The sequence below is a fragment of the Mauremys mutica genome, chromosome 2, assembly GCF_020497125.1.
Source record: "Mauremys mutica isolate MM-2020 ecotype Southern chromosome 2, ASM2049712v1, whole genome shotgun sequence".
NCBI lineage: Eukaryota > Metazoa > Chordata > Testudines > Geoemydidae > Mauremys > Mauremys mutica.
The window spans coordinates 132,216,935-132,228,990 of record NC_059073.1 but is presented as its reverse complement, the minus strand read 5'-3'; the positions used below and the strand labels follow the sequence as shown (position 1 = coordinate 132,228,990).

The window sequence follows — 12,056 nt, the reverse complement described above, 5'->3', positions numbered from 1 at the left end:
AGAGACCATGCAAAGCAGTGAGTACTGCACACCCACCAAGCAGTTACAGCCAGCTGTCTTCTTTCACAGCAACAGTTCCAAGAGATCCAGCAGCCCCCATCTGTGCACCTCTGAGAGCTTCTGCCCCAGCTTGTCTCCTTCCCCTGACTCAGGCCTCTGAGGCTTTGGTGTATTTAGTCTATTCACTGAGCTGGTCCCCAAAACAAAATAATTCAAACTGAGCAGTATCTGGCCTGAGCATTGCAAATGCCTGTGTAAGACAGGCGGGTCTGAGCCAGCTGCAGCTGCCTCTTGGACAAAATCCAGATCGCTCGCCCCTGCAAGAGGCAGGAAGTCCCACGCTATGCCTGGCCAGTTCTGCAGCCCAGTGTCTGCTTAGCACTTCGCTGCCGGGCTGGTAAGCAGTCAGTGGGCTGCTCTGAGACTGTGGGGAGAGGAAGTGCCCCATGTTGCTATCTAGTGCCCCCTCTGGCTGGCTGCAGGAGGGGCACTGAGGCGAGAGCTGAGTCCCCAGAGGGAAAGATGCTGCATGGTGAGGTCTCGGGGCAGTGGGAGAAGAGGCAACTGAGGGAAGCTCTCCATGTCCAAAGGATTCTCGCTGCCTGGAACGACTCATGTGAGAAGCTGCTCAGGGCCCTGCCAATAGATGCCCTGTGGTCTTTGCTCCATTCAGAGCTGGGTGTCCTGTGGAGCTTCTGACTCACCCTAGAGGGGCCCACCTGCTTCTCCTTGCCTCATACAGCCCAGGGATAAATGTCCATCACCCTGAAATGCCTGCGTGGGGGCCTCTGTGTGAGGCGAGTCAGGGTGTGTCTCAGTCCCATTTCTGGTCAGACAGGCAACTCCATCACAGAAATCACCATCTCCACTCAGCCCTCACATGGGACATCTTGGCAGAGAGACCAAGGGCTGGAGAGATTCCATTCCCCTCTGACCCCAGGGACGATTGGTTCATGCTCCCTACAAGCCAAGGCTGGGGTGCGGAGGCAGAGTGTGAGGTGGTGATGTCAAGGTTTAGGGCAGCGGATAAGTTTGTGTGTTTGTTCTGCCACACCAAGCTAGTGACATCTTTAAACGAAAATATCCAGTGGGCTCCCTGGAGACCCCTTGGTGTTGCCTTCTTGATGCATGAATGTGTTTAGCTACATGTGAGAAGCAAATAGGCAGCCAACTCCTTGCAGGAAAGCACCACCCCGGCTTGTTTTCACTAGCCAGCCTCCCTCTGCAGTACCAGTGGTAGGGATTATGAAGTGGTCTGGAAGCCAAGAGGGGAATCAACCTTAGCGCTTGTCGGAGAAGGGCACATCTTTTTCCCCAGTGTGTTTCCTCCCTGCATGAACCCTTCCGCAGGGAACGCTTACTTGTGGAGAGCAGGCTGCCATGGCGAACACAGCATCAAACCCTCTCTCTGGCCTTGTCTACATTGGGAAATTGACTTGCATAGCTATTGCAAAATATTGCTTATTTTGCAATAGCTATTCTGCAATGGCTCCCTGTGTGGACACTGTATTCTGGAATAAATGTCACTCTTATTCCAGAATTATTACTCTGCTTTGGAAGTAAGTGCTTTGGAAGCAGACTAATTACTCTGGAATAAAAATCACTGTTGCTCCAGAATAGTCTCCACCTGGGAGCTATTGCAGAATAGCTTATTCTGTGCCAATCAGTTTCCTCCCATAGACAAGATCATGGACTCATCTAACAAGCTGCCTGATTTTGCTCTGCAGACTGGTTATTGCTTCGGCTTGTAAAGTCAGATGCCAGAGGACTGGCAGTTGTATCATCTCTGTTTTTGAAGCATAAAGTGCAGGCTCACAAGCCATCCTTTTATCCCAGAATCAAAATATGAGCCTTAGCAAAGCAGGAGCTCTGCAGGGCCCAGCAAAGGCTATTGCTCAGCCTTTCCAATTCACATCACACTCCTTTTCCACCTCAGGCTTCTGTGTGCATGTCAGTATCCAAAATGCTCTTCCAGATCCCACCTTATTCATAGCTGGGCTAGCATCCAGGGAACGCAGAAGGTCTGAGCATGCAAAGCTCTCTCCTGTGGCTGCTCTGCAGGATTTTGTTCTGTGGGAGCCTGGCTATGGTTTGTGTATGTGGGAGAAAGGAGTTTACCTGGCAGAGAGAGAACCACTGTAATCAGGAGAGTGCCTGGTCTTGGGGGCCCCCTGGAAGGTCCTCTGCCTGTGGAGAGCCACGGGGGAGATTCTGCCGCACAGAAGCACAGAATTCAGTTTGGCCTGGAAAATCACTGGACTTTATCAGCTTCTGCTTCAGCTGACAGGCTCAGCCTTAGTTTATATGTGGGTGCCTCTTGGCTCCAGTATGGTCTCCAGCTGCTCCCTGAAAGCAACATAAGGTGCCTCCTGCCACACCGGGACTGAATAAACTACATCTGCAAAGCCCCAACACCTGCTGACATGAGAGCGTGGGACCTGAATGCCAGTCTCCTGCAAGACAGCAAAATACAGCTCTATGCTGCCTGTCCTCTGGCCCAGATCGGGACTGCAGTGGGACCGCAACAATCGGAGATAGAAAAGGCCTGTTTGGTCTCCTCATATCCTTCCTTCAGGGGGCAGTGCAGGATGGTTCCCTACAGTCTATTTTCTAATGCTTTGCCCAGCCTTGATGGCGCTTCCTCCCCTGGGCTAGGGTGACCAGATGTCCTGATTTTATAGGGACAGTCCTGATTTTTGGATCTTTTTCTTTATATAAGCTCCTATTACCCCCCACCCTCTGTCCCAATTTTTCACATCTGCTGTCTGGTCAGCCTAGCAGATGGGGGAGAGGGAGATCTCATGTTTTTAAAGACTGTTTCCCTGTGGCGGGAATGGGCCAGTGAGAAGGCCATGCTCACTGAAGTGTCTCTGCTCACCGTATTCTGTGTATAGCTCTTGCCCCCTGGTGGAGTTAGTTTGTAACTTTACATTTTGTCGGTTTCAGAGTAGCAGCCGTGTTAGGCCTGGTCCACACTGGGGGGCAGTGTCGAGGTAAGATACGCAACTTCAGCTATGGGAATACCGTAGCTGAAGTCGAAGTATCTTATCCCGACTTATCTCCCGTCCTCACCGCTCGGGATCGACGTCCGCAACTCCCCCGTCGACTCCGCTACCGCCACTCGCTCCAGTGGAGTTCCGGAGTCGACGGGAGCGCGTTCGGGGATCGATATATCGCGTCTAGATGAGACACGATATATCGATCCCCGCAAAATCGATCGCTACCCGCCGATTCAGCAGGTAGTCTGGACGTACCCTAAGGGTATGTCTACACCACCAGAGTAGTTCGATTTTACTTAACACGAATTTGTGGAACCGACCTTACAAAGTCGAACGTGTGTATCCACACTAAGGACAGTAATTCGACTTTGTGAGTCCACACTAACGGGGCAAGCGTCGACATTGGAAGTGGTGCACTGTGGGCAGCTATCCCACAGTTCCCGCAGTCCCCGCTGCCCATTGGAATTCTGGGTCGAGCCCCCAATGCCTGCTGGGGGAAAATATGTGTCGACTGTCGTCATTCAACCATCACTCCCGCCCTCCCTCCATGAAAGCGCCGGCGGGAAATCTGTTCGCGCACTTTTCTGGTCAGTGACAGCGCGGACGCCACAGCACTGCGAGCATGGAGCCCGCTGCGATCATCGCTGCAGTTATGGCCGTTGTCAACTCCTCACACCTTATCGTCCACCTTTTTCACAGTCAGATGCTGAGAAATCGGGCGAGGAGGCTCCGGCAGCGCGGTGAGGACATCAAGTGTGAGAGTGGCACAGACCTCTCTCAAAGCACGGGACCCCGCGCCGTGGACATCATGGTGGCAATGGGTCATGTTCATGTTCCATAAAATACATGGAACGGCGATTCTGGGCCCGGGAAACAAGCACGGACTGGTGGGACCGCATAGTGCTGCAGGTCTGGGATGAATCACAGTGGCTGCGAAACTTTCGCATGCGTAAGGGCACTTTCCTTGAACTGTGTGACTTGCTGTCCCCTGCCCTGAAGCGCAAGGACACCCGGATGCGAGCAGCCCTGACTGTGCAGAAGCGAGTGGCCATAGCCCTCTGGAAACTTGCAACGCCAGACAGCTACCGGTCAGTAGCGAACCACTTTGGCGTGGGCAAATCTACCGTAGGGGTTGCTGTGATGCAAGTTGCCAACGCAATCGTTGAGCTACTGCTCTCAAAGGTAGTGAACCTGGGAAACATTCAGGACATCATAGATGGCTTCGCCGCGATGGGATTCCCAAACTGCGGTGGGGCTATAGATGGAACTCACATCCCTATCTTGGGACCGGACCACCAGGCCAGCCAGTATATTAACCGAAAGGGCTACTTTTCAATGGTGCTGCAAGCACTGGTGGACCATAGGGGACGTTTTACCAACATCAACGTCGGATGGCCGGGCAAGGTTCATGATGCGCGTGTTTTCAGGAACTCTGGTCTGTTTAGACGCCTGCAGGAAGGTACTTTCTTCCCGGACCACAAAATAACTGTTGGGGATGTGGAGATGCCTACAGTGATCCTCGGGGACCCAGCCTACCTGCTAATGCCCTGGCTCATGAAGCCCTATACAGGTGCCATGGACAGTGACAAAGAACTCTTCAACTACCGGCTGAGCAAGTGCAGAATGGTGGTGGAGTGTGCTTTCGGACGTCTCAAGGGGAGATGGAGAAGCTTACTGACTCGCTCTGATCTCAGCGAAACCAATATCCCCATTGTTATTGCAGCTTGCTGTGTGCTCCACAATCTCTGTGAGAGCAAGGGGGAGACCTTTATGGTGGGATGGGAGGTTGAGGCACATCGCCTGGCTGTTGATTACACCCAGCCAGACAGCTGTGCGATTAGAAGAGCCCAGCGGGAAGCGCTGTGCATCCGGGAGGCTTTGAAAGCTAGGTTCCTCAGTGAGCAGGGTAACCTGTGACTATTAAGTTTGTTTACAGAGAAGCTGAACCTGCCCCCGTTTCTTTACCCAGTTAATGTTGACTATCCTCTGCAGTTACATACTCCGTTCACCCCGTTCCCCCCCTTCCAACACATGTTTAAAAATAAAATACATGGAACTTTGTTAATTAACACCGTTTTTTTAGTACTGATTTCACGGTAAAGGGTTAAAACTGGGACGCAGACTGTGGTGGGTAGGGTGTGTAGTGCTGCAAAGACCGCTTCTAAACTTGAGGAATGACAGGCTCCCGCTCCTAGAGCGGTGCGCGGTGGCGGACTGGTTGTTTCAACGGAGCCTGCCACCCCTCCTTCTCGGGACTCTGTGTGTGGGGGCTATGTGACTTTGTGGCGGGGGAGGACGGTTACAGATCAGCTGCTGTATGGCTCTGTGATTCAGGAGAAGGACCGCTGCATAAGATCTCTAACCACCCTCCCCCGCCACAAAGTCACATAGCCCCCCACACACAGAACATGAAAACCACCTCCCAGACTGACCAGGGTGCCTAGTGACTGCACGGTATGTGTGACCTGCTGCTGAACCTGCCCCCGTGTCTGTACCCTGGTAAAGGTGACTGACCTGTCCAATTACCAACCCCCTTCCCCTCTTGAAACACAGTCTCCTCTAAAAGAACATGACAGAAACAGTAATTAACAGAAAAGTCTTTTTTATTATCACCTAGACAGTTAGGGGATGAAACTGGGATGGGGGCTTGGGTGAGGTAGGAAGGAAAGGACTTCTCAAAATTTAGGGAATGAGAGCTTTTTGTTAATTGAGCACTCTGCAGGGGTGGAGTGACAGTTTTCACTGCCCCTGGCGCCCCTCCTTCTTGTTACTTTGCGTGAGAGGGGTTATGGGACTTTGTGGCGGGGGAGGGCGGTTACAGACACACTGCAGTGGGGCTCTGTCCTCCTGCCTGCGGTCCTGCAGAACATCCACAAGGCGCCGGAGCGTGTCCGTTTGCTCCCTCATTAGTCCAAGCAGCATTTGAGTCGCCTGCTGGTCTTCCTGCCGCCACCTGTCCTCCCGTTCGCTGTGTGAGCGCTGGTACTGAGACGTTCTCCCTCCACTGGGTCTGCTGTGCCACCTCGGCTCGGGAGCAGCCCATAAGTTCAGAGAACATCTCGTCCCGTGTCCTTTTCTTTCGCCGCCTAATCTGCGCCAGCCTCTGTGAGGGGGATGCCGGGGCAGGTCGGGAAACAGTCGCAGCTGTGTGATGGGAAAAAGGGAGTGAATTCCTTACAAAGATACATTTTTGCGAACAATGAACATAGTCTAGTCTGTCTCTGTGAACAAGACCATGCACAGCACCTATCTCATGCGCACTCAGGACAAGTTCGAATTTTCGGCCTTCGCATTCATTGCCTGGGGTCTTGCACTGGAGATCAGACAAGCGGGGCAGGACAGCAGAATTCGTGGAGCAGGCACACATGGTAAGCCGTAGACTTTTGGCTGCTTAAAACTTAATGTATAGCAGTGCCCTCCTTTCACGCTCAAAGCAATGGTCATAGCGTTTGCAAGTTCCTGCTGCCGGCAATCCGGAAAGCATGAACTCTGCCCCTGTTCCACCCCCTCGCGGCTGTCCCCGGGAAAGATCCCTGTATGCTGCCCCTCTACCGCCTCCACCACGGGGCTGTAAACCGACGCTTATTGTTATGTAAAGGAACAGTCAAGCATTCCCAATACTAACATTCCCCTAATTCAAAGCAGGACGCCCTGAGCGAGATCACCCTGAGGAGGATCACTGACAGAGATAGAGACCGCATGCTGCGTGAAAGCCAGCTCAAACCAGGGGCCTATGCCACCATGCTCGTCGAGGCAATGCTCCCAGAGTACCTGCTGATAGCCTGGCGCGGAAAAGTGTCCTACCACGGAGGACCCAATAAGGCCGCTCTCCCCAGGAACCTCCTGCGGAGGCTTTTCGATTACCTCCAGGAGAGCTTCGTGGAGATCTCCCAAGAGGATTTCTGTTCTATCCCCATATATATTGACCTTCTTTTCACATAGTTAATATTCCTGCTCTGTTAAAAATAAATGTTTACATGTTTAAAGCACATACCGACTGATCCTTCCCCTGATTCAGGGTCCGGGTTAACGGCTGGGGAGGGTTGGTAGGGGATTTCAGTGAGGGTGATGAAGAGATCCTGGCTGTCGGGGAAATCAGCGTTGTAAGAGCTGTCGACTGCCTCGTCCTCCTCATCTGCTTCCTCATCTTCCCTGTCCGCGAACATCTCCGAGGAACCGGCCGTCGACACTATCCCATCGTCAGAGTCCACGGTCAGTGGTGGGGTAGTGGTGGCGGCTGCACCTAGAATGAAATGCAGTGCCTCGTAGAAGTGGCATGTCTGGGGCTGGGATCCGGAGCGTCCGTTTGCCGCTTTGATCTTTTGGTAGCCTTGTCTCAGGTCCTTGATTTTCACGCGGCACTGCGTTGTATCCCGGCTGTATCTTCTGTCTCTCATGGCTTTGGAGACCTTCTCGTAGGTCTTTGCATTCCGTTTTTTGGAGCACAGCTCCGAAAGCACAGACTCATCGCCCCACACAGCGATCAGATCCAAGACTTCCCGGTCAGTCCATGCTGGGGCCCTCTTTCTATTCTGAGATTGCATGGACACCTCTCCTGGAGAGCTCTGCATCGCTGCCAGTGCTGCTGAGCTCGCCACGATGTCCAAACAGGAAATGAGATTCAAACTGGCCAGACAGGAAAAGGAATTCAAATTTTCCCGGGGCATTTCCTGTGTGGCTGGTCAGAGCATCCGAGCTCAGACTGCTGTCCAGAGCGTCAACAGAGTGGTGCACTGTGGGATAGCTCCCGGAGCTATTAGCGTCAAATTCCATCCACACCTAGCCTAATTCGACATGGCCATGTTGAATTTAGCGCTACTCCCCTTGTCGGGGAGGAGTACAGAAATCAAACTAAAGAGACCTGTATGTCGAACTAAATAGCTTCGTTGTGTGGACGGGTGCAGGGTTAATTCGATTTAACGCTGCTAAATTCTACATAACCTCCTAGTGTAGACCAGGCCTAAGTCTGTATCCGCAAAAAGAACAGGAGAACTTGTGGCACCTTAGAGACTAACAAATTTATTTCAGCTCACGAAAGCTCATGCTGAAATAAATTTTAGTCTCTAAGGTGCCACAAGTTCTCCTGGTTTTTTTACATTTTGTGTTTTTTTGGGGGAAATAGCCCCGTTTTGTTTTGTTGTTTTTTAAAGATGTTGGCCATATGGCGTTGTCTCATCAGACAAAAATCACCCTGTAGGAGAATTACAGCAGCGAGCTGCTATTAATGGATCTGATCCTGCAGAGTGTTGAGTGCCTCCTGAGGGCCCAATATGTGCTGATTTCCTGAGCTGTTGGGTTTGGATACCTTAGAAGTCAGGCTAAGCATGATTTGCTCACCCCCGAAGATTGTCTCATAACTGTAATCAAAAGTCAAGCCTTTTTGGTACATTTCTTGACTTTCCGAGTGGGGTGAAATCCTAATGATACGTGAAGCAATTTCACAGAAATTGAGCAGGGTTTTTATTTATAAAATAGATCTGGGCTGAACTAGGTCATAAGGTATACGACCTAAGAAAAGCTTGTGACATGCTCTATATGTGGTACTTGTTAACATCAGAGATGCACTGGCCAGGCCCCCTGGATAGCATAGTTGAACTGTCGCTGCTCCAAGTGACTTGTAAAATGCAGGCAGAAATCTCATTTTTGGCTGGTATGTTTTGCAGGCAGACAGCCCTGAAGATATGCACAGCTGGATCAAAGCAATCACAGAGGCGATGCAGGCTCTGAAAAGCCGCCCAAGGGTAGGTCATATCCTTTCCTCTTCACATTTAGCATCAATTAAAGAGCCATTATTTTTAAGCTGATGTGATTTATTTAGCGGCTTGTGCAAATGTTCAGTGAATTAATCAGTTTCCAGGATGAGACCCTGCTGTCTCTGGATTTGTCTACCACTCATGCAAAAAAAGTTTAAAAAATAAGAAGAAGTTAGGAGAAGTCATTCAGTCTAGCTTGGCTATGAAATCAGCAATGCTCCCTTAAGCCTGGGCAAAAGATTCAGCAACAGCAAAAGCTGATTTGCATAGTTAACTTAATTCTCTTGTCCTTGCCTTGAAGCCTGAAGCATATACAGTACTAAAGTCCTGATCTCTAGAATCATCCTCCAGGATGCTTAGAGCAATTTCTACAGGAACTAACTCCCACCTTTCCTCCTCTGCTCTGCCTGTCTCTTTGCAGGAAATGTCCTTCGCAAGATCCATTTCTTCTATGAGCAGGCCTGGGTGCTCCAATCTTTCAAGCTCCTTGATCCCCTCCTTGCCCCGAATGAGACAGCCCGGGGATGAGAGGAAAGCACTCTGCAAAACCCCTTCTACCCCATCCTGGCAGCCTTGGACACCAGTGCCGCAGCCAGGAGGGAAGCAGCCCATGATAGAGGAGATGACCAGGCATATGAGAGACTCAGTGTTTGTGCCCTCGTTCACAGAGTGTGATGCTGGAGCCATGCAGCAGAGGCGTGTACGGCACAGATCTGAACCCCAGCACATTAAAGAGAAGCCATTTGTGTTTAACCTGGATGACGACAACATCCGGACCTCTGATGTGTAACCAAACCCAGGCTCTTTTTGCCTTCAGTTGGTTTTTGTTTTTTTAAATGATGAACTCTGTTGATAGCAGTTTAATGCAAAGGTACCTTGATTCTACCCCAGCCACATGTAGTGGTATCAGCTAGCCCGAGCCAGCATAGTGCGCCACTTGTGTAATAACCATTGCAATGTGATGTACTCCGTCTGCTGAAACAGAGCAGAGTTTGGACTGGAAGAGCTGGTCTCCTCAGTACAAGTGTGGATACGTGTGCTGAGTGCATTGAGCCAGATTAATCTCTGGTGAAACTCCATTTAATTATCCAAGATGAATTTGTCCTGTTTTTGCCAACTCTCTCCAGTGATATACGCTTTAGGTAGAACCACTTCCCTTGGTAGTGTTGCTTTCCCAGAAAAGGAAGTGGAGGTCACATATTTCTAACAGTTCCCCTCTTCCCCACCCCTCCACCGAAAGCCCACCTTTAACAGCCCAGTTTCTTTCTGTACCACCAGGCTGCCAGTGGTGAGCATGAGAACTGAAGCAGCTGCTGGAGGAAGGCAATGAGAACTGTCAGTAGCAAAGGCAGCCCTTTGTTTTATTAGGAGGACATCACTGTGACTTGGTGATCTTAAACCCATTTTGTGCTCACTTTGTGCAGGCATAAATGACGACCACACATGGTGTAAATTGGAAAGCATCAGCGCCCAGTGCCTAAGCTGACAAAACAGCACTACCTTTAGCAAATACCGTGGTTCTGAATTCTTGGGAATCATGCAGGAAATATAGGACAAGATATTGTCAAAGGCACAGAGGGCAGTTAGGTGCCCAGTTCTCATTGACTTTCAGTAGGAGGTGGATGCTTAACTCTCCCATACAGGCCAAAAAGGAATGAATGAGTCACACTAGGAAATCTGCTGTGTTTGTAAAAAGAAAGAACACTGCAACTTTAAAACTGGCTTCCTAGGAGACCAGCTCTTCACAGTGGCCAACTAACAATGTATTAACAAATCTATTTTCTTTGTAGTAACTCCTTTTCTAGCCAGGGCCTTTACATGACGTCAGACTCTGGAAAAAGCTCCTTGTTCAGACCTATGTAACACTTCATGCATTGATGATAACAAACATGTTTCTTGGTATATTTATATTTTTTTAAAAATGTGAGTCAAGGATAACACCACTTCTTTGCAGACTAGGTGTAACTGAGTATCTGTGGCAAGAATATTCTCAGGTATGTATCCAATCTTGCATTGCATACACTTGGGCACAAAGACTTAATTAAAATGCCTGAATCTTGAAGTATTAAATAATGTGTAGTGAAAGCAGAATATTTACAACTAAATTTGGATGATTTGGCCATCCAACCAGCATGCACTCTCCACCTTTACGTGTAAATAAGCAGAACTCTTTTTTTAAGCAATGCAAACGTGGCATTAACCCATAACAAAACAAGCTGATGCACAAAGGGTATAAAGCAATTTACAGCAGAGTGTTTTGATCTTTTTCACCTAAGAAGTGGGTAAGTAATCACTCTCAGCTAGACACCACACAACTCTCTTTCCTGTCTCTTTATTTCCTGTGGGGGTTTTTAATAGTGGCTCAGGTTGTTCTGTGATTTTTTTTTTTGAAGACTTTGTAAAGCCTGCACAAGGCAGGTGCACCTCTTACATCGCTATTTACAGGGCTTCAGTGGTTCATAGGCCATTTGCCCGCCCTCTGCGTAAGAGGGAGTTTCACCCAGGACAAAAAGCTATCCATTCTTTCCATTTGTGTGTCCAGCTGCTTCTGCACCAAGCCTTTTCCCCTCCCACCCTTACTCAAACAAAACCACCAGTGACTTCCTTGGGAATTTTGCCTGATTAAGCACAAAGGATGAGGTGCTGTTTATCTAAAAAGCAGCACATCTAGCTAGAAACCCTTATCCAAGGCTAAAGCAAGTTCAAACCATCGTAAGTAATTAAAAGCATCCCTTGCTTTATTATTAAGACATTGTTGAATGGGTTGCAAGTTCCAGCTATTCATAGTTTCAGTGCTACCTACACTCCTAGAAACTGACCTTCGTGAACAGAAGGCAGCAGCTGTAGATAAGGGCCCCCAGTGAAGCCATGCTAGCGTTTTTACCATGGACGGTAGACTTGCTCTGAAAAGGGTTAGATGAGGTAGTTAAAATCTGGTGGGACCTAGAACTCTGCCTATGCTAGATGCTCCCTGTTAGCAAGCGTGAGAGATCTTTAAGGGGGAAAAAGGCTAGTGTAAACCCTGCCGAAGACTCCAATGGAATTTCGTGTCCTAAACCAGACATGTGCATGCATGCTCTTGCCATCTTTAATAAACTGAAGTCGATACCTCAGTCTTAAATGTTCCAATCATACTGCGGCAGCTGTAGGTTTGGGATCTCTTGGAGTGGTCTTGAGATAGCAAAGATTTCTACTTCTTTTTATTGTCTGACAGTTGTCATTGGCTGTATGAAGCAATGCCATGTGCCCTACAAACTCTGCTTAACATTACTCCACTGGAGAAAATCCCTTTGTTTTGTCCTGG

The 12,056-nt window shown here is 49.5% G+C and overlaps 1 protein-coding gene across 2 annotated transcripts in view; it reads left to right on the top strand.

Moving 5' to 3' along the window:
• Nucleotides 1-10,707, top strand: part of PLEKHA2 (pleckstrin homology domain containing A2) — a 56,467-nt gene extending 45,760 nt beyond the window's left edge. For both annotated transcript variants that reach the window (XM_045002884.1, XM_045002885.1), the window contains exons 11-12: nucleotides 8,663-8,740; nucleotides 9,174-10,707. In XM_045002884.1, the coding sequence (XP_044858819.1) occupies nucleotides 8,663-8,740; nucleotides 9,174-9,542 (447 nt within the window). In that variant the 3' untranslated portion in view covers nucleotides 9,543-10,707. The remainder of the gene's footprint in view (nucleotides 1-8,662; nucleotides 8,741-9,173) is intronic.
• The last annotated feature ends 1,349 nt before the right edge of the window (nucleotides 10,708-12,056 follow it).